At 39.2% G+C, this 27,390-nt stretch overlaps 1 protein-coding gene and 1 long non-coding RNA gene across 3 annotated transcripts in view; one reads left to right on the top strand and one right to left on the bottom strand.

Moving 5' to 3' along the window:
- KCNK10 (potassium two pore domain channel subfamily K member 10) overlaps nucleotides 1-1,794 on the bottom strand; it is a 165,671-nt gene extending 163,877 nt beyond the window's left edge. Inside the window, exon 1 of the mRNA XM_082451345.1 lies at nucleotides 1,719-1,794. Within this exon, the coding sequence (XP_082307471.1) occupies nucleotides 1,719-1,761 (43 nt within the window). The 5' untranslated portion in view covers nucleotides 1,762-1,794. The remainder of the gene's footprint in view (nucleotides 1-1,718) is intronic.
- Nucleotides 812-27,390, top strand: LOC309655787. 2 transcript variants are annotated; one of them, XR_014260992.1, is made up of 3 exons: nucleotides 812-899; nucleotides 2,917-3,048; nucleotides 23,814-27,390. It is a non-coding gene; the product is annotated as an uncharacterized lncRNA (long non-coding RNA). The 2 variants fall into 2 exon arrangements; XR_014260993.1 differs by having other exon boundaries at nucleotides 815-899; nucleotides 1,703-3,048.

Here is a 27,390-nt window from a genome sequence, read left to right as displayed (position 1 = left end):
GTTAGATCATCGTTGCCTTTACTTAAGAAAGGGAAAGTGACTGTTCAGCCTATTCCCAAGCCTGCCTTCTATGGCCCTAACTGCCTACACGAGCATTTGCTCTCAGAATGCATGCCACTCTAGGGCACCTTGAGGCTTCGGGGGAGCCCTGTGTCAGCAGCATCTTTCTCATCATCCATCTCCCACTGTCACATCCAGGCTTCAGAGTTACACGGCAAGATCCACTGAGGTCCACTGTCATCTGTGAGAAGGGTTGGTAAGTGCTTTGTAACTGACCCTACAGGCTGCTGGGGAGTTCTCTGCAAATCCTGTCAGGCAAAACTGGTACTAATCTGATGGTACTATTCTGACTCAAACCTTTAGGCAGGTGCAGGTTTCCTAGGTGCTTCAGAGCTACCTTCTCTGGAACTCTGTTTCCACACTTTGCTTCTCTCTACTAGAAGGCTGAGAGGATGGATGAGACTTGGAAATAAAACAAAGAATGACCGCTTCTCGAGCCATGCCCCCAGAGACACCAGTATATATGTAAATTCTACTCCAAAACCCAAAGGAAGCTGCTTCCAAGCTCCTACGGAAGCCTTCAGAGCTTCACTCCTCCTCCACTGCTCACAGGCAGAAAGGTGCCAGCCCAGTCACTGCAATGCAATGTTATTACCTGCATCAGAGTCAGAGAGAGGTCTCCACAGAGAAGGATACCCTCTCTCCTGAATCCTCTGAGGATGGGGAGGCAAGACTGACATCTATCAACTGCCCTTTCACCTTCTCATGCTTCTCTCCATTCATCTTCCTTATATGGCAGAGAGGAAGCTCCAACTGGCCTCATTTTGCAGATGAGAAGAGCAAGGCTCACAGAGGTAAAGGAACACGCCCAAGGTCACAGCACAGAGATTCAAACCCAGGTGAGCTCATCTGGTCCCTGGACCCATGAATCTGACCTTGAAGCTGTCACATGGGTACTTTTGGGTAATGAAGATCTGAGTACAGTATTTTCTAATACTCCAGATCCGCCTCCTTTGCAAAATGAATTGGACTAACTTAGTGCCCTGGGGTCTACATCAGGGAATTAGTTCACTGTCCAAGGCAAATTCCCATGGCACGAAATGCAGCTTACGGTACATCATTCAGCCAATCAAGAAACATTTATTGAGCATCCCTTGTGTGCAAGACAGTTTGCAGGTTTTTGTCAGAAGTTATTTGGCCCCTGGAGAACCTTGCCCAGAAAAGCATCAGCAAGATGATTACTTGGGGGGGCAGGCGATTTGGAGCAGAATCAGGGCTCTGGAGTTCCTGATGACTTGCACTAGTCATCGGCTCTTAGGATCATCTCTCTGCTAAATCACTCCCCCCTTTCCCGTCCCCAACCTCTGGGGCTTCCCTCACCTCCAGTTTTTCTCCCTTCTCAGAATGTGGACAAAAACGAGTTTGTGGGGGGAAAAAAAATCTACCAAAATTAATTAATTAGCTAATCCCAGCACTCCCTCCCCTAACGTGCCTGAAATCAAGCCCAACTCCTAAATTACGTATTTGGAATGGACGTGGGGCGGAGGATGGGGGAAAGGGAGGGTGACTCGGGGGAGGAGGTTCGGAAAGGGAGGGGGCAGGGAGGGGAGCCCCCTCCCAAGAAAAACATCTTAGCACATTAACCGTTTGTGCTCCGCAATTCCCTTCCATCGCCTTCAGTTCTACCTCTTGGTTATTACAGACTTGATTACACTTACCCCAAGAACGAGGAAAAAAGTGGTCTGTGTAGAGAAAAAACATCCAAAACAGATGCCGCGCGGAGCGGTTCCCTCTCCTTCTGTGCCTCCGCAACTTTCATGGCTGTTGCTGCGGGAGGGTTAAGTCTGGTGGAAAGAGACCGCCTCGGGCTCCTGCGGCAGGAAAACAAAGCATCCTGGCGCTAAGTCTCGCCGCACCCGCCGAGCCCCGCCAGCAGCCCCGGGCTGGCGGCCACCGCGTCCTGGGCTCATTCGGTGGTAAAGGGCGCCGTTCCCTGCCGGGGACGAGCTTCTGCGGGCCGCCCGGGTCTCTGCAGCTCAGAACCTGCAATAGTTGTGGCACCACTTTATTGAGTGCCGTGGGGCCCGGCGCGGAAGGGCTGAGGAAGCCGGGAAACCCCAGTCATTTCCCGCGAGAGAAAGTTTCCCGCGAGTTGGTGGCTCCTTTACCCCCTCCCCACGCCGCAGCCCGGGATGGGTGTGAGGGCGGACGGAGGCTGCCTGGCACGTGGGGAGTCAGCGTCTCCGAATGACTGGCAAAGAACAGCTCTGCCAGAGGCGAGGTGAACGCGGGATCGGGGTGAGGCCGGAGCGAGTCCGGGACAGCGAATCGCAGGGAGCGATGGAGCAGCTTGGGAAATCCTGCTTAGTGTTGGTTCGGCAAACAGAAGGGGGAGGAGGACAGATCTGATTAGAATCTACTTCGAATTCGTTCATCTGCCTTGGATTGTTTCCCTTTGGTTTCACCATTCCGCCTTGAGGTCCAGATGAAAACCCAATCTTGCATGACCTTTCTCATTCCCAAGACACCTGCAAGTCAGTCCTCTTCTCAAAAGAACTGCAGAGAAATGTCCAGGTCATTTTTGTGAAGATATTCCCGCACGCACACACCCACCCTGTGTAGACCCACTCAGTGGTAAAACTGACAGGATTATGCATTAAAGTTAAACTTCTCCTACCAGAAATGTTGTCTTTCCTCAGCGAAGTTTCCACTTTGTTCTCAACATTTAATCATTCCTACATTTGTCTTCATGTCCCAACCAGCATCTGCAAAAACACACCCTTAAGTATATGTTGCTCTAATCTTAGGCTCTGCTTTTGCCTTGGAAAAGCTGGAGATACATCAGCAACTAAAGGGCAAGGGGGTGTCATGTATCATACTGCTCAATAATAAACTCTGTATGGGTAAATCCTGCAGATTTATTTATGTGACTCAAACCTCCGATTGGGGATTAATGAAGACAACATACTATGAACGCCAAAGAAGTTGTAATTAAAGCACCAGGCTGATGAACACATTTCATAACCAGGAACTACCTCTGCTTCCCTTGTAAGTTTCTCTACTTTGAAATTTTTTTATTGAGATATAATTGATATATAACATTATATTAGTCAGGTGTACAACATAATGATTCTATATTGATTGGTATGTATTGTGAAAAGATTACCACAAGAAGTCTAGTTAACATGCATCACCACACATAGTTACAAAATTTTTTTCTTGTGATGAGAATTTTTAAGATCATCTCTCTTAGCAACTTTTAAATATACAATACAGTATTATTAACTCTAGTCACCATGCTGTATATTACATACCCAGGACTATTTTAAATTTTAAGAAAATATTATTTAAGGTCCCATAAGGCATTGTGCCAAACATTTTACTAAAAATGTGCAGAGCTAGAATCCTGCTTATTGTGAAACAAGTTTTAAGGTGATTCCCTCTCTCTGAATTAACACCAAAGCATAATCCCAGGTAATTTCTTTAAAGAGATGAAGCTGGACTTTTTTTTGGTTTTCCCCTCAAATTTTTATTTTGAAAATCTTCAAACATGCATAAAAGCTATAGTTGTCTGATAAAAACCATAGTCTTGGGAATCCAATCAAAGATCATTTGGATGTTATTTCTACTTAGTGCATTTTATTCTAGAAAACTCCATCCATTTTTTTTTTTTTATGACATTGATTTTTTTTTTTTAAGAGTCCAAATTCATTTGCTTTCTGGTAATGTTTAATGTCATGATGTAGTTAAAGATAACTTGAGTCAAAGGGAAAAGCAAACAATTTCCTGACCACAGCAGGTCGTTAAAATAACTCAGCACCTTCTAGTTGAATTCAGTGTCTCTGCCAATATCCATGGAATAGAAGGCAGCTATATCCCTGCTCACTCAAGTTTCTCCCCTAGACTCAGCCCTAGCCTTAGTCAAAGAAGTTGTATTTGTTTCTCATCCCCCAGTAGTCCATGTTTCAGGGATGAATGAGTGTTTTCACACATCCACACAAAGTTGACAGGCACATATGGTGTTTTACTGAATTCAAAAACAAGAACTCAGCAAGGTTACACACCATAATGAATAATTTTCATGTCATTCTAGGAAGGTTTTAATGTGAATCAAAATTCAAGGCATGTGGAAGGCATGCATGCTTTCAAATAACCTGTTTATTTATGGGCGAGTCTTATTCCCAGAACCTTTAAGCTTGGCAAAGAGTTGAAAATCCTTTAGAAGGATCTACTGTCTCCAAATATTGACAGACGCTTCTCCCAACCAGCCAATGAAAGACTTGGGATAGTCTGACTCACGGGAAAAGTTTTGCTCAGTAAGGAATGGGACATAGTCTCAGGGTCCAGTGGGAATGTTTGAAATATATTCATTTCATTTTTGCTGCTTTTGAAGCAAGTATTTGTTTGGTTGAAAATGATTGGAACAAATGTAGTGTTAGAACTTTCCTCTCCTACCACTAAGTCATCTAAATGTTTGCTGAATCATAGAACCAGATTTGGAAGAGGTCATTTCAAGATACTTCCTAGTTCACCTTTCCACCTCTGAATAGGATTCCAATTTATATGACCATCCAAGATTTCTACACACAGCTAGTGAAAGAGATTCCAAATTCTGTGTTGATAGGTTTCCCCCAAATTTAAGAAACTTTGGTGAGGTCAAATCTTTTCTTACTTCCAATCTAAATCTCTTCCTTCCTTAAGTTTTTCAATACTTAAGTGAGGATGAAGAGCAGCAAGACCCTTGCAATAACTTTTAACCATTAGAGATTAAATTGTGCAACAGCCTCTTCTTCATGTCAAGTAATTTTTTTCACCCCTTTACCAAGACATTCAAGCCTTTGGCCAACTCATACTTTTCTTAAAAGCATCTTTTTCACTACAAGTGTCAGAAAAGAAAATCAAAATCTCTCTTAGCCTTCCTGAGTTTCTCCAGCTATAAAATAGGCATAAGTAATGAGTACAAAGTATTTGGCCAACTGACACCAATCCTCTTCAGTAGGAAGTACAACTAAGCAAGTGAATTGTGCCAAGTTTCATTCAGTTTCTTCATCTATAAAATGGGACACTAAGTATCTGGCTAGTTCCACCTACAAGGTCACTTAAGGGGATAATAAATGTGAAGGTGCTTTGTAAAATGTGCAGGGATTCACAGATATAAGGGATCATTGTTATGATTACTGGCTCCATAAGGTTCTTCTTACTCTATGCCAGGCCCATAGCAAGCACTTTTTAAGATCACCCCATTTATTTCCCATAACAATCCTAGAAGATGGGTACTCTTATCATCATGATTTCATTTAAAACAATGCCTGACATGTATTAGGTACTTAAATATTTGTTGAGGAGGAAATTGGAACTTGGAGGGGCTAGTGGCTTATCCAAGTAAACATGGCTAGTTAAAGATGGAAATAGAAATCAAAGCAGGCCCCCACCCATCTCTAAGTCAAAGTACCATTCCTTATGCAGAGCTAGTTACATAAAGTGATTTTGATCTCTGGAGTAGAGTCAGTTCCACTTGAAATTGCAGCTGAAACTGTCTCTACCTTTTCCCTGTCTCCTTGGCATCTCCCCGCCTTCTGGGTCCCTTACATTCTTCACCCTATCAAAGTGTGCTCTCTTTGCTCTCTGAAAGAGCTAATGAATGTTCTTCCCATCCCAGAACTATTTGCATTTTAACAGCAGGTGAACCTTTAAGCCAAAGTAGTGACTATGAATCTTAGATCATTAGCATCATCAAACAAATAAATGAAGTGCTGGAGAAGAGGTGAGCAGGGAGGGAGGTGGGAAAGCCTTTGTTATGTCCCTGAAGTCGCACCAAGTGCATGGCCATCTTAAAGTATTTAGTCAGATAAGCAGTCTTGTTGGTATTACTTGGACTTTGCTAGGTCTTACCCAGTTCTCCACAACCACACGATGTTGCTGGGCTACTCTACTCTTTCAGTGGTCGATTAATAATGCTGATCATAGAAAAGAGGATCTCTGTCCAGTTTATGCAGTACTACTATGTTTAGATTCTGATGTCATTTAAAATAGCTCTCTAATGCTTCTGACACACACTGAAATATTGACCCACTTGGACCTGCGAAATAATTAATGATATGCACCACTCTTTTCATCAGGAATCAAAGTTAAGCTGACAACTAATTTCTAGGAGTCTTATTGTATCTCTTATGGAAGATCATTCTGTTTCGTTTATTTGCAAAATGGGGCATTATTTTTCAAGAAGAGGTTCCAAAGAGCTGTATCATCAGGTTCCAAAAAGTAAGTGACCATAACCTTTAGTTCGAAAGAATGCAACATTTTTAGAAAACCACCATCAATTATTACCCCACTATCCATCACACCACTGTAAAATCTTGGCTCATCTGAACTTACTAAGTTAAATCTGCCCCCAGCAGCATCCTGGAAGAGTCAAATATTACATTTGCTGGTATATAAACAAGGTCGCTTCAAGTCTAGATGGACACTGCTATCCTACCTGATAATTAGCCTGTATAAACAAGGTCCCTACTAGCTTATATGGCAGCTAGAGAAAGGTACTCGCTCCAGTGGAAAAAGCACCATGGCATTGGCTTGATTTTCAGACAGTACCTTTGTTCAAGCCAGAAGACACTCCTTGGGAGTACATGATGGGGGTTGGGGAAGACATACTGAAACCAGGAAGCCCAGTAGTGTATCCAGAACTTGGAATGGATTTCAGCCCCCACTCACCCATCAGCCTCGTGCCCATATGCAGTGCACAAACCACACACAACTGTATGCTCTTGCCCTCTATATAAAATACATAGATGGATACAATGAACAGGAGTATATGATGGGTTCCAATTACTCAAGATCAATTTTTGGGAAAAAAAATTAAGTACTTTGTCACACATGAATTAAAATTAATTTTAGATTAGTTTGGTAGGAGAAAAATATATTATTATGTTTGTCATTAGACATTTTCAGCTTCTCTTGTTTGCCTTATTTGTCTCAGTTTGTAGAAGACCAAAATATCATAGCTCTGCAACATCGTAACCATGTTCTTTCTTGAAATAGATAAAATTAAGTTTGAACTTAATATTATAGTGATGCCTCCGTTGCTTTTGAGCCATGAATGATGGAAATAATAGATTTAATTCTAAAACATCAGGGAGGAAGATCCACACTCTACCTCTGACCAGCTGGGCAACTTGTTATTTTATTGGGAAAGCTACTGAGATGATGCGAAGTTCTTACACTTACAGTGATGTTTCGCTTTCCTCTACTCTCTCCCTAGAAGATAGCATCATCTATTGCTTTCTTCTTTGGTGCCAAGACTTTTATTTGTAATACAGACACATTGGTTATAGAGATTTTTTTCTGGCAAATAGAATTTTAGAAGCTGACATCAGAGAGCTCATCTATTAATTTTTTTTTTTTTTTTTTTTTTGGCTGTGTTCGGTCTTTGTTGCTGCGCAGGCTTTCTCTAGTTGGGGCAAGTGGGGGCTACTCTTCCTTCTCATTGCGGTGGCTTCTCTTGTTGTGGAGCTCGGACTGTAGGTGCATGGGCTTCAGTAGTTGTGGCACGGGGGCTCAGTAGTTGTGTCTCATGGGCTCTAGAGCACAGGCTCAGTAGTTGCAGTGCATGGGCTTAGTTGCTCCACGGCATGTGGGATCTTCCTGGACCAGGGCTTGAACCCGTGTCCCCTGCATTGGCAGGCAGATTCTTAATCACTGCGCCACCAGGGAAGTCCCTCATCTATTAAATTTTATATTCAAAAGAGGGTAACCCGGAGTTAGTGCATTTATCCATTCTTCTGCGCTTTCCCCATGGAAAGCTACAGGTTCTTATAATGTATCTGATATTCTCAGTGATTCCAGTCCATCAAACACAGATGCAATTGCTTTAGAAATTTTGAGCTTATTCCAGTTAGAAAGCTGAATCATAGAATGTAATCAATACTCCAAAGAAGATATACAGATTGCCAACAAACACATGAAAGGAAGCTCAGCATCACTAATCATCAGAGAAATGCAAATCAAAACTGCAATGAGGTATCACCTCACACCAGTCAGAACGGCCATCATCAAAAAATCTACAAACAATAAATGCTGGAGAGGGTGTGGAGAAAAGGGAACCCTCTTGCACTGTGGGTGGGAATGTAAATTGATACAGCCACTATGGAGAACAGTATGGAGGTTCCTTAAAAAACTAAAAATAGAGCTACCATATGACCCAGCAATCCCACTACTGGGCATATACCCTGAGAAAACCATAATTCAAAAAGAGTCGTGTACCACAATGTTCATTGCAGCTCTCTTTACAATAGCCAGGACATGGAAGCGACCAAAGTGTCCATTGACAGATGAATGGATAAAGAAGATGTGGCACATATATACAATGGAATATTACTCAGCCATAAAAAGAAACGAAATTGAGTTATTTGTAGTGAGGTGGATGGACCTAGAGAATGAAGTAAGTCAGAAAGAGAAAAACAAATACCGTATGCTAACACATATATATGGAATCTAAAAAAAAAAAAAAAATGGTTCTGAAGAACCTAGGGGCAGGACAGGAATAAAGACGCAGGCATAGAGAATGGACTTGAGGACACGGGGAGGAGGAAGGGTAAGCTGGGACAAAGTGAGAGAGTGGCATGGACTTATATATCTACCAAATGTAAAATAGATTGCTAGTGGGAAGCAGCCGCATAGCACAGGGAGATCAGCTCCATGCTTTGTGTCCACCTAGAGGGGTGGGATCGGGAGGGTGGGAGGGAGATGCAAGAGGGAGGAGATGTGGGGATATATGTATATGTATAGCTGATTCACTTCGTTATAAAACAGAAACTAACACACCATTGTAAAGCAATTATACTCCAATAAAGATGTTAAAAAATAATAATAATAGAAGGGATTTTAGAGATCATGTGGTGAGAGCTTTCCAACTCGCCAGGTGACATGAAGCAGATTCCATGGTCCAACTGCTGCTTCTTGAGATCCTGTTTCAGTGGGTCTAAGGACTGGGGATTTATTTCTTTAATAAGAGCCCCTGGTGACTCTTTCATGCAAAATCTGGGAGTCTTTGACATCCTGGAACCCTTTGTGTTACAGGTATGGTGATGAGGTCCTGAGAGGTAAGGTGACTTTCCGAGGCCAAACAGCTAGTCCATGGTAGAGTTAGGACAGGAACAGAAATCTCCTGAGTGGCCTCAAGTGGCCTCATAAAATGGACTAATGTATTTGACTTAACACTTCAACCATGGAGGGAGTTGGGGATTGTGGGGAAAAAAAGTTACATATCTGAAATTTCAGTTATCCACAACTGCTCATTTCAGAAGCATTCTGGTTAATCAAGCACGTATGACACCTTTGTCCTTTACTTGGTGAACGCATTTCTCCAACCTTTTCTTTGACTGGTCCCATATGCTTGCATATGGTTTACGGGGCTCCCTTCATATAGGTAACTTTGGACCTATCAACACCTCTGTCTTCTTCTTGCATCTTGGTCAGTAGTCTTCTTCTCCTTAAAACTTTTATCAAACCAGGCGTGTGTCCCTTGACTCACAGTTCCCCCCCATACCATTCACTTTATCATCCTTTCATTTTTACTGCCCAATTTCTCTAGTTTTCTGTGTCTAACTCTAGTGCATGCTTGTTTATATAAGTGCTAAGTTTCATAGATGAGACAACTGTCATAGAGTGGAAAGTCCACTGTGATGGAGAGCAGAGCCACTCATTTCTAGCCCCCCTGTCACTAGTAAGCTGTATGACCTTGAGCAATTCACTTAGCCTTTCTGAGCCTCTGTTGTTCAATGAAAGGGTTAAACTCTGAGCTTCTGAGTCCTTTCTTTCTATATGTCTGCTCCATCTCTCTAAGAAAGGAAGGAACCATCTTTTCTCAATTTATTTTTCTCTCCGCCCTGAGCCTATTTCATAAGACTACCTAAAGTGCTCAATCACTCAATAAATACTGACACTTCCTCCCTTGGTCCGGTTTGACTTTTCTTCTCCTGTCACAGAGTGGTGCATGAGCCACATATCTGACCACAGCTGACCTTTGTTTTTGTCAAAGACTAGATTTTTTTTGTAAATAGTACAAACTGTGTGTCTTTCCACTGTCACCCCTTCCTTCCCTTGAAATGGCACATCCTGTTCCTTGGCCCTCCATGTTTGCCATTAAAACAAAACATTATTTCCACATGTCCCTTGTATCTTACAGATTTTTTAGATGTTATGTTTAGCACTTCTGATTTTTTAAATGTATTTTGCCATACTATTTATTCATATTCCTGATGGTCTGATCTGATCACCTCTTTCTTTAGGATTTCCATTTGCAGTTAGGTCTCAACTCTACCTGTGGTTTGGGTCATATTGGTTTATACTTTTGGCTTTGTTTAGAAGTTACTGGGTCTCACAATCACAACCATAAGCACATTTGTTTGATTTGATGCTTTATTTATTTATTTTTAGAAGAGTAGCTCTTAAAACATATGGCACTCTATCACATACAAAATTGCTCTATTCAGTCTATTGATCCACATTCAAAAGTAATAACTTTAAACATACATGAAAGAGGTCATAAGTATGGAATGATGGACAGTCACTTGGAGTTCAAAATAATACACAGGACTGTAGGATAAAAATATGTGAGATTTCAGGACCTTGGACAGTTAAAAGTACTCTTGCTGTAATGCTTGATATCACCACATGAGCAAGCTTGTGGTACATTTGAAAATTTACAAGGTCATATCAGACATGGTACCGTGAAATTTTTGCTCGTATTTTTTTCAGAGATGCAACATAAAAGAGCCTGTCCAAAAGAAATGTAGAGAATGGGTGCCAATGTCAGGTACTGTTTCCCTATGCTTTCCTCTGACCTTCTCTTTAAAATTAATATAATAGGGGGACTTCCCTGGTGACACAGTGGATAAGACTCCGAGCTCCCAATGCAGGGGGCCTGGGTTCAGTCCCTGGTGGGAGAACTAGATCCCACATGCATGCCACAACTGAGGAGCCCACCTGCCACAACTAAGACCCGGTACAACCAAATAAATAAATAAATATTAAAATTAAATTAAATTAATATAACAGGAAAAATGATTACTGAATATTCTGATGCATAAAGTTATTTGAACTCCAAGCTGAAACCTAAAGATGATCAAAACCTAGACAGTGACAAGTCCAAATTGTTGGGCCACATTCTGAAACTTAGATACTAAATCTATAATTTCCTCTTTATTTCCCCATATGTATTTTGAGAAAATACAAGGAACAGGCTTTTAAAACTGATCATGGGTGATTTTCTATGTCTCACGTCTTACAAGAAGAAAACAAAGACTTCCCTGATGAGAGCTATAAAGCCCAGGCTCTATCCTCAGGTACATGAGAGTGAACAGCTTTGAGACATTGATAGAACTGTACACCAGGGCATGGTGGTAGACTCACTGCAATGCAGTGCTGAGTGGCTTACACAACTCTTCCTTAGATAATTTGCCATTTCTTTTTAAAATGTAAGCAAATACTTTCAATTACACAATTATGAAGAACTACAGGTAAGCAGTATCAGAAGCAAAAACGTTCAACTCCACTACCATCCAAGAAATGCAAATTGAAACAACAATGGGATGCTGTTTTTCATCCCTCAGGTTGGCAGAGATTAAAAAGATTTCCAGGGATGTGGCGAAAATGAGCACATTCATGCACTGCTGGTGGGAATGCAAATTGGTACAAGTCTTTGGTAGGGTGATTTGAAAATACGGATGAAAAGCCTAAAAAATAATGATGAAGCTATATAATTAATAACATGAAAACAGATTCTCAATTCATTGTTAATTAGGAAAAGCGGGTTACCAAGATATATAAGCACGTATTTATGGTATTTAAACATGAATTCTAAAAGGACGCAAACCAACATGTCATTATCCTATAGGATAGGATAGTTGGGAAGGTAGGGAGAGAGTATTTACATTTTGTTTCCATGTTTTCCAATGTATCTGTATGCAAAATAAATTACTGAATCTGTTTTTAAAATAACAATGCATTCAATTTTCCATAGAATTCTAGTGGTAAAGACTGCCTAGTTTCTCCTTCTTAGGGATCTACATTTGGTGTAATTGGCTGTGGCATGTTTAAGATACTAAAGGGAGGCCAGTGGGGCTGGACAGTTGTGGTCAAGAAAGTGAATGGCCCCGGAGAAGTGTAGACAAAGAGCTAGGGTCTGAATTACTCCCAGCTTTGAAACCTTGGTAAAGACTTTGGATTTTACTCTGGAAGCAAGGGACCACCATTTCAGAGACAGAGCAAAGAAGGGGCAATGATTAGATTTACGAAGTTTTTGTTTTCTTTTGCTTTTAGTTACTCTGGCTTCTCTGTAGCGAATGAAATGAAGTGAGGCAAGATTAGAAGCCAGGAAGATCAGAAAGGAGACCATTGTAGAATATGATAGATGAGATTAAGGCATTAAGAGTGTAGGATGGAAAGAAATAGAAAGATTTGATTTAAATTTTGGAAGTAGAAATGACAAGACTTACCTATGTGGTAAGGTAGAAAGGAAGAAGTCAAGGGTGTCTCACACATTTGAAATTAGGGATGACTCTGACAGTGATTCCTTAATATCAAATTTAGAAAGACTAAATCTCTCTTCTTGGCTATTAGTTTTCAAGTCTTTTTATTGAAGTATGTCATTATAGTGGGTTGCATGGTGACTCCTAAAAAGATAAGATATATCCACATCCCAATCCTAGGAATTTGTGAATGTTACCTTATTTGGGAAAAGGGTATTTGCAGGTGTAATTAAATTAAGGATCTTGAGATGCGATCATCCAAGGTTATCTGAGTGGGCCCTAAATCCAATGACAAATGTCCTTATAAGGATGAAGCAGAGGGAGATTACAGACAGAAGAGAAGACAGTATGACCGTGGAGGCAGAGACCAGAGTGATGCAGCTACAAGTTAAGCAATGCTAGCAGCCACCGAAAGCTGGACGAGGCAAAGGATGGATTCTTCACTAGAAGCCCTGGAGGGAGCACAGCCCTGCTGGATTTCAGACTTCTAGACTCCAGAACTGTGAGAGAATACATTTCTGTTGCTGCAACCCAGTTTGTGGTAATTTGTTAGGACAACAACAAGAAACTAATAAAAACACAGATATAAACCATAAGCATACAATTTAATGAATTAACACAAAGTGTTCATTACTCTTTCCCATTTAGAAAAATGTTTAACTATGGAAACTTTCAAACATACCCAAAAACAGAGAGAGTGGGCTTCCCTGGTGGCGCAGTGGTTGGGAGTCTGCCTGCCAATGCAGGGGACACGGGTTCGAGCCCTGGTCTGGGAGGATCCCGCATGCCGCGGAGCGACTGGGCCCGTGAGCCACAATTGCTGAGCCTGCGCGTCTGGAGCCTGTGCTCCGCGGCGAGAGAGGCCGCGATAGTGAGAGGCCCGCGCACTGCGATGAAGAGTGGCCCCCACTTGCCGCAACTGGAGAAAGCCCTTGCACAGAAATGAAGACCCAACACAGCCATAGATAAATAAATAAATAAATAAATAAATAAAATATTTTAAAAAAATAATAATAACATTTAAAAAAAAAACAAAAACAGAGAGAGTAATAAAATGCACCTTCATGTTCCCCAAACCCAGTTTCAATAATCATCAACACGCAGCCAACCCAGTTTCATCTGCACTTCCACACATCACTCTGCAGCTGTATTGTTTTGAAGCAAATCCTAGTCATCGTATTATTCCATCTAAAAATACTTCCTAATATATCTCTAAAAGATAATAACGCCTTTTCATCATAAGCAAAATGCCATATATCACCTAAAACTTAACAAAATATTCCTAATAATATCAGATATCTAGTCAGTATTCAAATTTGCCCCCACTGTCTCATATATGGTTTCTTTTTTCAGTTGGCTTGTTTGAAATAGAATCCAAGCAAGATCTGCATTCTGCAGCTGGTTCATATATCTCTTGTCTCTTAATCTATGAGTTCTCTTTCCTCCTTTTCTTTTTCTTTCTAATTTATTTGTTGAAGAAACCAGGTCAGGTCATTTGAACAGTAGAATTCCTTGGATTTTAATCCATTCCTGAGTGTCTTCAATAGTTTCCTGTCTCCCATGTTTCCTATAAACTAGAAATTAGATCTTGAGCAGAGTCAGCTTCAATAATTTTGGCAAGAATACTTCATAAGTGAGGTTTTGGATTTGCATTGGATCACGTTAATGCCCCCATGTCTTTTTGTGTGACGCTGAAATTGATCAATGGTTTCAGGTGTCGTCAACCTGATCTAACCATTATGAAGTTTCCCAATAGCTTTTCCCCTAATTGTTTAACATTCATTCCTGATCATTGCCTAGAATCATCATTTGGGGTTGAAAATTATGATATTCTAATTCTATTGCTCTTTTTGCATTTATTAGCTGGGACTATTGTATAAAGAAGAACTTTTCCTCATAAACTATTTGATTACCTTGAGGTATTGTATAAAGAAGAACTTTTCCTCATAAACTATTTGATTACCTTGAGGTATAATCCATACAAGAGAGACCCAAAAGATGCTCAGTTCTTTCTCTTCATGTACCAGTTTTCAGAATAAGGAATTGGCTCCTTAACATCCTCCAAAGGATGGGGAACCCAATGGGGTTTGTTCGTTTTGTTTTGTCTTGTGTTGTTAAAAGTCATGAATTTTGTTTTAGTTATTAGTTTATTTCTTTGGGGGGATGGGGTTCTAGCCAGAAGACATAAGTGTACTATTTCCTTGTCTGTGTCTCCTGGGAGCCAGTGTCTATAAGTGAATCCTAGACCCATTCACTCTAATATCTATAGATGCATCACTGGTTTCAGCCCCCTTTATAATAGAGGAGGAAACAGAGGGCCAGAGTGGCCTGACATTTACCAAAGTAATTCACTTGGTTAGTAGCAGGGTCCAGGTGAGATTCCAAGTCCATGCTGTTTTCCACTGTAACTTAACTAAGACAGTTAAGCTGTTGAGATTGCTAAATAGTGTGCTGCCAGATGCAGAGTAACCACAATAGTAAATACATTCATCTGGTAGATGAGGAAGTAAAATTTATGTATCTTGTGGTTATATGTAAGACTTCTTATTGTGGTTTGGTCAAGAAAGTCAGTAAATGTCAATTTGTGCACCAAAAAAGAGATTTGAGCCAATTGTTAAATTGAAGGACTTGAGTTTGGTTAGGAGAAAAATACTTTTCTATTTTGACACTGACAATAACCTGTTTTGCTTACATTTTAAAGCAGAACACAAAGTAGCATAACTAGAAAGACAGCTCCCACAGTTTGTTCAATCCAGCTTTATTTTAATTTTATCTTAATTTTTAAAAATAATTCTGCAATATTAAATACAATATAATATGCAAATCTGAAGTCCCAAATTCACAGCTCATTATTACATGGATTCAGATAGAATGTAGTTCAAATTACGTTTCCTTCATTAAAGTATAACTAAAATATAAATATAACTGATGACAGTCAATTGTAATGTAATACTCCTGGGGTTGTAAGAGATGGGTTAGCTCTTCTTCCTAGTGCCAGACTTACAAACTAAGTGATTTCAGTAATCATTAATTGGGCATTTGTTCTATCATATAAGAATTGAGCCTGGAGTCTTTTCACATACAAAACTGCATTTGAAATCAACACGTGTCCTTGAATTAACCCTTTATATTTTAGTATATATGGTGGATATGATAATAGAGTTGAAGGATTTAGAAAATTTTAACCTGGAGAAGACTAATAATCGCTGTTTTTCATCTATTGTATCAACTTCTAAATAGAAAATGGAGTTGATGCCTTCTTTGTGGCTCCATACAAAGACCAATGTATGTGGAACACATTGACATACTTTGACTCAACAATGTCACAGGGAAGAGAGCTGGAACCACCTTCTCTTCATTCTCTCCCTCGTAATTGAAGCATCCAGGGAGGGAAAAGGAATACACATGCACCTTCACATTCCCAAATCAATTTATTTTTATTTCTAGAAAACTCCGATTCTTTAAAAATAATATTAATATAAAGTTTCTCTTCTCTCCCATGACTCTGCCCCAGCGATCTTCAATCTTTTAGCAATTATGTTTCTCTAACAGCTGGTCTGCATCTCTCTGTCCTTTCTCTAAGTTTTCTCTTCCACTTAGTTTCTTCCCTTGCTGCTTCAGAATTCCTGGAAGAATACACACAGGAGGCATCAGTGCCCCAGGATTTGCAGGGAAGTACTGTAATAAAGCAATGGTTCCCCAGTCTTGGAGTTTGTTTAAAAATACAGATTTTTAGGCACCATCCCATATTTAGGACCCGGATCTCCAGGGGTGGAGTCCCAAAATGTGTGTTTGTAACAAACTCCCCAAAGAATTCTGATAGAAGAGGTCTAAGGACAGTTGTCTGGGAAGCACTCTCATGAAGCACAGTGATTCTTCATGACCATAGACAGGGGCACACATTTCTCTTTTCCCATCTCCCCCCACCAAATAAATCCTAACCAAATATTATCACTATAATAAACTTTTAACTCCATGCACAAGCTCTATAAGAAATTTTAAATCCTGGTACCTAAATTTTAAAATGATTATTTAAAACAGTACTTGCAGAGAGAAGGCTATGCTTAAAACCATATTATTACCTTACTTTTTATATCACATGTAATGTTGAAAATCCCAACAGGGCCACGTATTCACACCAGCTAGGGCTCTTTAGGTCTCAAGTGTCAGAAAAACAATCCAACCCATCTTAAGCAGACAGGGGATTTACTGGCTCACACTACTGAAAAGTCCAGATGTTATTGGCTTGATATAATGGGCTCCCATGTCATTCCAATTCCATTTCTCTGTATCTCTCAGCTTCACTTTTTCTGGGCTGGCTCTGTTTTCATCAGGATCTCCTTTCAAGGTTGCAAGGTGGTCACGGAGATTCTACTTCACATCCTCATAAAGTCACTTCCAGCGTGGAAGAGGATTCCCTTCCCTCTGCAGTCCCAGCACCAGTCTCGTTACATGTCATTGGTTCTGTTGGGTCACATGGTTGTCCTTGAACCAATGACTGCCCTGAGAAATGTGGTGCTTATTTGGCCAAGACCGAGACAGTGGCATCTGCTCTCTGCTGGAGCTGATGGTAAAGTCAACACATTTGGACCTACTGTGATCAGAGTGGCTCTGCAAAAAATACTGGGTGCTGTTACCAAAAGGAGGGTACTGGATGGCCAAAACTGGCAAATGTCCTCCCCAATATTTAATGATCTCAAAACTATTTTGACTAATGAAAGAAACACTAGTAAGTTGCAAGACTGAAACCCAAATCAGGATTTTTTAATCTTTTTCTGAACTTCACCATAGATGTTTCCCAAAATGAGACCTCATGGTCTATTTTAATAAGTTCAAAGCAAGATTATTATCGCCTCATGTTTTGGGTGTTTTTTGATCCTTCTTATCTTCATATTCAATTTTAAGCAATGATTCAAACGATATGAAAAACTAAAAATAATATAGATCGTGAATGTAAAATGTCATTAAATAATGATGATGCATTTTTGGATAGCTGATTGCATATAGAACTTTCAGTTCTGGAATAAGGTTACTTTTTCTACCTGAGTGTCATTAGAAACTTTCCAGACCTGAATATGCAGTGATCTAAGATTCACAGTAAACAGAATACCTGAAAACATTTTTTAAAATCCTAGCACAAATATGAACACTAAAATTCACATTGTACCTAAGAAAATCAAGAAATTATCCAGTACCCGTAAAGAACTCCTACAAACCAATAAGAAAAAGATAGACAACCAACTGAAAACTGGGCAAAAACCCTGAACAGACATTTCACAAAAGAAGCTATCCAAATGACCAATACATGTATGAAAGGGTGCTCAACTTTTTAGTTATCAAGAAAATGCAAATTAAAAGCATAATATGATACGACTACCCACCTGCCAGAAAATAACAAATGCTGGCAAGTATATACAGCAACCAGGATTCTCATCAACTGCTGTTGAGAGTGTAAATTGGTACAACCGTTTGGAAAGCTAGTTAGCAGTACCTATTATGTGCTTGTCGTATGACATAGCAATTTCACTCCTAAACATGTACTCAAAAGACATGATCAAGAATGTTCATTAGAAGCACAATTTGTAGTAGTCAAAACCCAAAAACTACCAAAACGCCCACCACCACCAACAGTGGAATGGATCAGTAAATTGTATAGCTGCGCAATTTAATACTCTGCAGCATGATGAATAAATAATATGGATGAGTCCCACAAACATAAAGTTAAATGAAAAAATAAAAAATTTTAAAAATTTAAAAAAATAAAAAAAATAAAAAATAAAAAAAAAAATTACATGAACGAAACCAGCCACAAAAGAGTACATATTGTACCATTTCATTTACAGACAAGTTAAGACCACACTAAACTAACCTATGCAATTCGAAGACAAGATCCCAGTGACTGGAAAGAGGACAGTGAATGGAAGACTTGGGGGTTTTGGGTAATATTCTGCTTCTTTATGAGCACTAGTTACACAAGTGTGTTACAGTTGTGAGAATTCAGCTAGCTGGCATTTATGTGCATTTCTCTGAATACATATGATACTTTAAAGGTTAAAATAAAAAAGGGAAAAGTCAATTGTCTCCAGCCTGTCATTTCCAGCCTATCATTTCCTTCCATTACCAGTCCCCTTGATGTTTGATAAGTTGACTTTCAGTCAACCTGAAAATACTTGGTCTGTTTTAACAAGTGGTGGTTGGCTGATGTGCTTTCTCTATAAATAGTTGGTAGAGCGGTTTTGGAAGGTACAGTATAAATGTTAGTTTTAAGCATTTGGGGGTGTGCACAATACTTTTTCCTCATAGAGATGACATTATTAAATCACTTTTACTCAGCTTTATTTTATCTGTGTAGCACAGCACCTGGAAGCACCCATGATTGCCAGCTGCAGGTTATACCACAATTGATTCCTATGCAGATCTCAGCTACTAGAGACATTAAGGCAAGAATCAGATAAAGTCTTCATTGCTGATCCTGAAATCCTGTTTGAAATAATGAAGAAATTCTGAGAAGATGTGCTGTCTTTTTTCATACTATTTCCCAGTAGTGGTTTATATCTAGTAGATAAAGAAAAACCAATGGTCAGGTTTTAATAAAAATCATTTTGGAGCCCAAACTCCAGCTTCCTCCACAGGAACCCACAAGTCTTTGATCCAACCAGAGCTCTTCTCAGTGTTGCTACTTCCTCTGTAAGTAAAAGCGAGAGTTCTGCATAAATACAGAGAGAGGCTGGATTAACATTGAGAATAAAAAAGTTATCCCTATAAGTGGCATTCTATTGTTCAGAATAATGGAGTTCGTGGGCTATGCGAAGCCATAAAAAATCCAAAAGAATATAAAAACTTTTAAATTATGAAATGATGAGTTAATGGGTAGATATTTACCCAGCAAAATAAACAGACAAAGCAGCAAAGGGAACGCATCAAGCAGTTAATCGTTTTATTGTAAGTTATAACAAAATAAACACTGGGGAGAGGACTCACATCAGTGTCCCTGAAGGTCAAATATCAGGAGCATCAAGGCAACAGTGCTTCTAACCCATAATGTTAAAAATAATAATTCCTGTCTTTTGGAAGTTGCTTTGCTTTGTTTTTATTGGTGAAATATGGAGAGTCCAAACTTCTAAAAATTTATGACATTATTTTTTGAGATTTCTCAGAACCCTAGACTTTTAAAATTGAATAAGATATTAAAATTTATCGTTTATATATCTTTGTTATGAGGACCAGTTGTCCTCAAATGGTGCTCTAAGGAGCCCTAGGGGCTCCTACTTAATATGTCAATGGTGGCCAGGGATTAGTTGGAGAAGAACCGAAAGAGAAACACTCAGGACACTCCCAACCTTTGGCCAACATTAACAAGTGCAACTCCACTTTTCTGGTTTTCACAATGGGCTTCCACCCAGGTTTTATTTAAAGAAAGCATTCAACGATTTTAAAATAAGAAACAATAAAAAAATTTTAAGTAGACAACTCATCTGGTCCAAGTATTCTCAAAGTTGATGAGTTTACAGTTAAGGAAACTGGGGCTCAAGCAGATTAAGTGATTTGTCCCAAATCTCAGAGCCAACCAGGGGCAGGACTGTAGCTGGAACTTTTGCTTTCTGATTCTGATTTGGATGGACTTTCCAAACTACCAGAGGCCCATAAAGAGCCTCTGCAGTTTCCAAAAAGAGGGGTTGGAAATCTTGAGTTGAAATTAGTTCATGCTTATTTTTCCAGCCTTTATGGATTCCTTTAATGTCAGTGTTAAAGCCCTTGATACAGAGACCATCTGCATTTTTTAAAATTATGCGTAGCATGCTACATGAAATAATGTGGATAACAGAACCAAGGGTAAACTATTAAGAGTCCATTGCCTGCTTGCTCCAAAGTGCTATTTGCAAACAGAAAAAGAAATTAGCTGCTAAAAATGTTTAATTGGTTACAATCTAGAATCCTTCAAGAGTACAACTGCCATGGGAACTGACTAGCTGATTTTTAAGCTTAAAACAGACTTTTAAAGTATATATATATATATATATATATATTTCAGGGTTTTTTAATATCAGGGTTTTTGTTCAAAAATGCTACATAATTAGACACCAGCTTTCTCTCTGTAATGCCAGCTTTATTTTCTAAAGAGAATCTACTCAATTCATTTCTTTTTTCCAGTTCATAGCCAAAGGGTTAATTAAAAATAGGGACCTCTTTTTTGAGCTGTTACTATAGTCAGCTCCCATTCAATCTAAACATACCCATACCCTTGCACCATTTTTAACCCTACAAAGCTGAGACTCATGTCTGTCCAAATTAAGGATAAGCTTAAATATCCTGTCCTCAGTTGAAACTATGGCGACCAGTACACAGTACACATCCTGCATCTTGCCCAGTAGTCCTTAAAATTCTTTTATCACAAGACAGGATATCTGTTTTGTTTGGTTGTCATTTAAGGACAGATTTACACTATAGGATAGTCAACCATCTGCTTTTATTTAGGAAAAAAGGGATTTATGATAGGGTAAGCTTTAAAATTACGGAGAGACAGAGTCATTTTATTTATTTATTTATTCACTGCCTTATTTCAAAAAAAGATCTATGGTAAGTCCCAGAACTTCCAAAATGGGAGATGGAGAAAATGAGAAGAATGATTGGAGTGTGGGCTTTCTACAGTTATGACCATGTAAACAACTGGTTTGTCAGTCAGCTAAATAATAAAAATAAAATTGGATTCTGCACAGTGACACTGCCAAGTAGCACAATTAAATTGTGAAATATGAACGAATATTTACTTTTCTGACTTTTGCTTCAAATTGAAAATAACTTTATGATTTTTTTCTGATTGTAAAGTCAATATATGCTTAAGTAGACAATCCATTCATTTTAGAAAGGTATAAGGAAGAAAGTAAAAATCAGCCCAAATCATCTGGAGGTAACTGTTTAAAATTGTGGTGACCCTCCTCCAACATCCCTCTGTGCATAGACACATGCATGCCTTAATAAATCTATATAAATAAAGTGGTATTCTGCATGATGTTTTGTGACCTGCTTTCCCACTCAATTCATTGCAAAGATCTTTCCATACCTGTTAATATAGATTTGTTATATATTCTACCACATAGATGTACCAAAATTAATTTAACTAATATCCTTGTTAGGAATATTAAGAGTGTGTCCAGCATTTTTGTATTATGAACAACACTACAATGAAGATTTTTTACATACATCTTTGTGCAATTGATCAATTATCTCCACAGGATAAATTTCTAGATGTGAGATTGCTAAGTCAAAGGGTATATATATATTTAAATGTTTGGTCCATATCATCAGGACTGCACCCTGGAAAAGTTGAGCCATTGTATACATAAACAAGGCATGAGTGTAAAGTTTCTCTACACCCACACCAATATTGGATATCTCTTCTTTATCTTTTCCTATCTAATAGGCAAGAGGTCATTATATTTTGATGGTAGCAGCTCTTCTCCCTTCAATTCATAAATCTAAGAAAAGGAGAAATATAATTCAATTCAATGAGATAATTTAACTATAATAGATGATTTTGAAAGGGTCTTCCAAATTTAACACTGTATAATTCTATGAAATGTCCTCAGTTCATTTCTCTATCAAGCATCCACTATAAGCAAGATCCCAGGGTAAGAGAAGCTAACCTCGAGCATCTAATGTGTATGAAAACAACCCTTTGGGATCATTGTTTTAATGCTCATTTTATAGAGCAAAAATATGGGAGTTCAGAATGGGTTAAATAAAAGTAGAATCAGAGCAAGTTATCTGACAAGAAAGCTGAGGGTGTTTTCCCATATCATGCTGTATCTCACTGGGGTTCCTGTCCTTCAGGAATATACAGTCTACTCTGAGGCAGGGCTGGGAATTGTAGGAGAGACCAGACTCACATAAAAGTAATTTTAAGTCACATCTTCTGATAACTAAGGTCAAGCCCTTGTCTTCCTCCACCCACCCCTATCACCAGGTTGTGTCATTCCCTTAGCATTCAAAGCGGTGCCTTACGTATCATAGATGCTCAATAAACATTGTCCATGCTCCTCCCCCTCTGTCTGACTAGTCCAGGAGGGTTAAAATGTTCTCATTGTGAACAGGTATGGTAGGGTGGTCCTACCATATGATAGTTGACAGACAGCTAGAAAGCTCTTAGTCTCCGATTGGTTGTAACACCTAACTGGTAGCCCCCTTCCCCTACCCAGCCTGACCAGGCTTGGAGCCATGAGCCCATAGAAACAGAGTGAGATCCAGCAACAGAACACACAGCTCCAGGGCACAAGGGAGGCACATTGTACTCAAAGTTCTGCCTTTATCTTTCTATATAATCTGATTAAAATATTATTATGCCTATACTTTTGACATTTTCTCCCTGGCCCTTTGACATTTTTAGAGTGTCTTTAGACTTTATCAAGATTATTATCATAATTATCATTATTGCTATCAATCACTAGCCATGGGTAACTCACATTTTCTATGGTTCGGTGTTGGTTTAAAATAGCACATCTCGGGCTTCCCTGGTGGCGCAGTGGTTGAGAGTCTGCCTGCCAATGCGGGGGACAAGGGATCGAGCCCTGGTCTGGGAGGATCCCACATGCCGCGGAGCAACTGGGCCCGTGAGCCACAACTACTGAGCCTGCGCGTCTGGAGCCTGTGCTCCGCAACAGGAGAGGCCGCGGCAGTGAGAGGCCCGCGCACCGCAATGAAGAGTGGCCCCCGCTCGCCGCAACTAGAGAAAGCCCTCGCACAGAAACGAAGACCCAACACAGCCAAAATAATAATAATAATAATAATAAATAAATAAATAAAATTTAAAATGGCACATCTCAATTACCACTATTCTAACTTAGTTACTAGTTCTGAGAGCTAACATACAGTATGAGAGACAGGTCAGAACCAAAATATTACTGAATTCTTATTGGTTACATTCACTTGGGGTCAACAGGTCCAAAAGTCAGGGACTGATGTGCATTCACAATGGTCTAGGATCTAGACTCTTCATAACCATTCTTGCAAAGAAATCATATAATGCATGTTTCATATTTCACATAGTGCAAAATAGCTTTTTAATTTGTTTTGTGTAAATATATGACAAGCTGCAATTCAATGGTTTCTGCAGGTTAAATATCCTCAGAAAACAGCTGGAAAGACATACACATTTCCATTGTAAAGCTCACATAAACCTCACTTAGTGTATAAAGCTGGGCCATATTTCCAAACAATGACTAAGTGTTCCATGTGTCTTGGCTAAGCTGAGGAAATGTTGATTTTGATCAATGCCTATGTTTTTTGCAGGCTCTTCAATATGACAAGCCTTCGATGGTGGTCTACCCCACTGTAAGATTAACCTCTGTATAAGAGAGCATCATGGGTAAGGACACAGGCTGCAATGACAGCCCATTCCCAGGGATAAAAGTGGGCCTATTATATTTGCTACAATAGACTCATGCTCTTCTTTCCAATTTGCCATCTTTTTTCCCCAAACAAACGTGTTATTATTCAACAACAAAGGGTCTGACAAAATGCCACAGAGCTCATACTACAGAGCTACATAAAAGCAGGAGATGGTAAATGTTAAGTGCATTCTGGATTGATTTGTTTTAAAGAGATCACTTCTGAGAAACACTTGGGATCAGTACTTGCGGTATTAGAGATGTGTCCTGACAGCTGGAGTTTGTTGGAACATGGGTGGCTTTGTTCTCTTTTATGTCTGTTTATGCCCATGCATTTGTTGTCAGTCACTGCTCATGGAGAGGGCAAAACAGAAGATGACACAACAGAGCAACAGCTAAGAGGTGAGAAATTTTCTCTGACTAATGCCGAGGAGGAGGGTTGGCTGCCACTAGTTCTATTTTTAGTAGTTGCTGCTGTGATAACTTCTGGAATTCCAACCTGTCCCTACAAATGACTTCCTGTTTGGGCATCAATATACAAGTGTACAACCAAACCCATAACCTCTTCTTCCTGTGCACATAGCTAGACTCTGCTTCCCAGCCTCCCTTGAGAACAGAGCTAATGGAATGTGAACAGAAGTAATGAGGGCCACTTCCAGGCCGGGCCCATAAAAATTTCCGTGGGTAATCCTCCCCTCTCTTCTCTCATCTGCCAGCTGGAGATCCATGCCCAAGTAACCATGAAGTCATCTTGGAAGAATGGTGAAGCGTCCGGAAGCCAGATCCTTGAATGACTGTTTGAAGATCAGCTGGCTAACATCAATACCCCTGTCAACTGGAATTTACAAAAAGAAAATACAAATGTCTATAATATCAGGCCCCTGAAATGTGGGTGGGAAGGTGAGGGAGGTTTTTTACAGTAGTTATCTTACTCTGACTAATGCAGCATGCAAGAGCCCAGGGAAAGTAAATGATGCTCCGTCTGAATGTGCCTGTTCTGACCTCCTTTCTGGTCACCTTTTCTTTGACCTCCCCTTCTGCTTGCTCTCTAATAACTGACCCTGAGCTAGAGAATGATGGGGAGAAACATGTTGGGTTGTTCCATACTAGCATGTTAATCTGACTTTGGAAAAGACACTATGAAGATAAGAGAAGAACACGTATTCTTGAGGAGAGTAATGCTATCCTAACCAACAAATGTGTGTTGGACACATTCTCTAAAGGATTCATTCTGCTAGGTGCTAGGAATACAAAGGCATCAAACCTCATCTCCACCTTGGAATTGAAACAAAAACAAAAGATACAGTCATATCTTTCTACAAGCTTACAAATTTTGGGGGAATATATGACTTCAAAGATAGTTGGCTAATGAAAGAAGACATGCTTTAGAGTTGAACAGAACTGATTTGACGTACCAGATATGCCACTTATTTGGTTTATGGAAAATGAATCAATCTGTGCCTCAGTATCCTCATCTTTAAACTAGGATGATACCTGATAAACATGGTTAAGTTTTTATTTCAAAGTAATTTTGAACTTACAGAAGAGTTGCAAAAGAGTTCCCACCTACCCTTCACCCAGCTTCCCCTAATGTCAACAATTTACATAGCCATCACATAATTATCAAAACTAGGAAATTAACATTGGTACAGTACAAATAACTAAACAACACACCTTATTGGGATTTCTCCAGTTTTTCTGGAGAAACGTTCTTTTTCTGTTCCGGTGTCCAATCCCCAGACACCACCTTCCATCTGGTCATCCTGTCCCTCAGTCTCCTTTACTCTATGACAGTTTTTTTATTTTCCTCGTATCTTGTGACCTCACCACTTTCAAAGAGTACCAGTCATGTATTTTGTAGAACGTCTCTCAATTTTAGTGTTTTCTCCTGATTAGATTATGTTTATAGATTTGGGGAAAGAATACCATAGGGGTAGACTGTCTTTCACATCACATCATGTGAGGAGGTACATAACATCAACAAGACCTGTTACTGGTGATGTTAACTTTGATCATTTGGTTAAGGTGGTGTCTGCAATGTTTCCCCACAGTAAAGTTACTGTTTTTCCCATTCAATAGAAGTGAGTCATCCTTATATATTCTTTGGTAAGGTGTATATTCAGATCTTTTGCCCATTTTTAATTACTACTTAGTTTTAAGAGTTTTTTATATATTCTGTATATAAGACCTGCATCATACATGTGATCTGAAATATGTTTCCAAGTCTGTGGCTTATCTTTTCATTCCCTTAAGAATGTCTTTTGCAGACCAAATGTTTTTAATTTTGATAAATTCCAATTTATCAATTATTTTTTCTTTCATTGGCTATAGTTTGGTGTCATGCTCTGTCAAACCCAAAATGAGGCAAATTTTCTCCTGTGTTTTCTTCTAGAAGTTTTATAATTTCAGGTTTTACATTTAGGTTCGTAATTCATTTTTGAATTAATTTTTGTATAAGGTATGAGATATGTGTCTAGGTTAATTTTTTGAATATGGACATCCAATTATTCCAGCACCATTTGCTGAAAAGACAATCCATTCTACATTGAATTGCCTTTGCAATTTTATGAAAAATGCATTGATTGTATTTGTGTGAGTCTATTTCTAGACTCTATTCTGTTGCATTGATCTGTGTTCTATCCTTTCACCAATACCATCCTGTCTTGATTACTGTAGCTTTATAGTAAGTGGTCAAATTAGGCAATATGTGTTTTCCAACATTGCTTTTATGTGACAGAATTATTTTGGCTATTTCAACTCCTTTACTTTTCCATATACGTTTCAGAATCAGCTTGTTGAGAGCAGCAAAGAAGAATAAGCTGGGTCTTATTTTTTATCTAATCTGACAATCTCTGTCCTTTAATTAATGTTTAGACCATTCACATGAAAAATACATTAAAATTTACCTTCTTACTAGCTGTTTTCTATTTGTCCATGATTTCTTAGGTGTTTTTCCCTTTTTTTTTCTGCCCACTCTCAGGTTCATTGAGTATTTTTTAGTATTCCATTTGTTCACCTCTATAGACATTATTTATAACCGTTTCCTAAATGTACAAAAAAGTTCATAGAAAAAGAGATCAGATTTGTGGTTACCAGAAGCAGAGGGTGGGGAGGAGAGAAAATTGGATGAAGGTACAAACTTCCAGTAATAATATAAATAAGTACTAGGGATGTGATGTACAACATGATTAATATAATTAACACTGCTGTATGTTGCATATGAAAGTTGTTAAACAAGCAAATCCTGAGTTCTCATCACAAGAAAAGTATTTTTTCTCTATTTCTTAAATTTTATGTCTATATGAGATGATAGATATTCACTAAACTTATGGTGATAATTATTTCGTGATGTAAGTCAAATCATTATGCTGTACACAAACTTATACAGCGCTGTATGTCAATTATACCTCAATAAAACTGGGCGGGAAGAAAGCCATATGCAGCCCCCCAAAAATGTTTAGTGGTTACCCTAGGTTTAT

This window comes from Balaenoptera physalus, assembly GCF_965194825.1.
Source record: "Balaenoptera physalus genome assembly, chromosome: 2".
NCBI classification, from domain to species: domain Eukaryota; kingdom Metazoa; phylum Chordata; class Mammalia; order Artiodactyla; family Balaenopteridae; genus Balaenoptera; species Balaenoptera physalus.
Note: the sequence above shows the minus strand (reverse complement) of the source record. Positions and strands in the feature narration are given on the sequence as shown.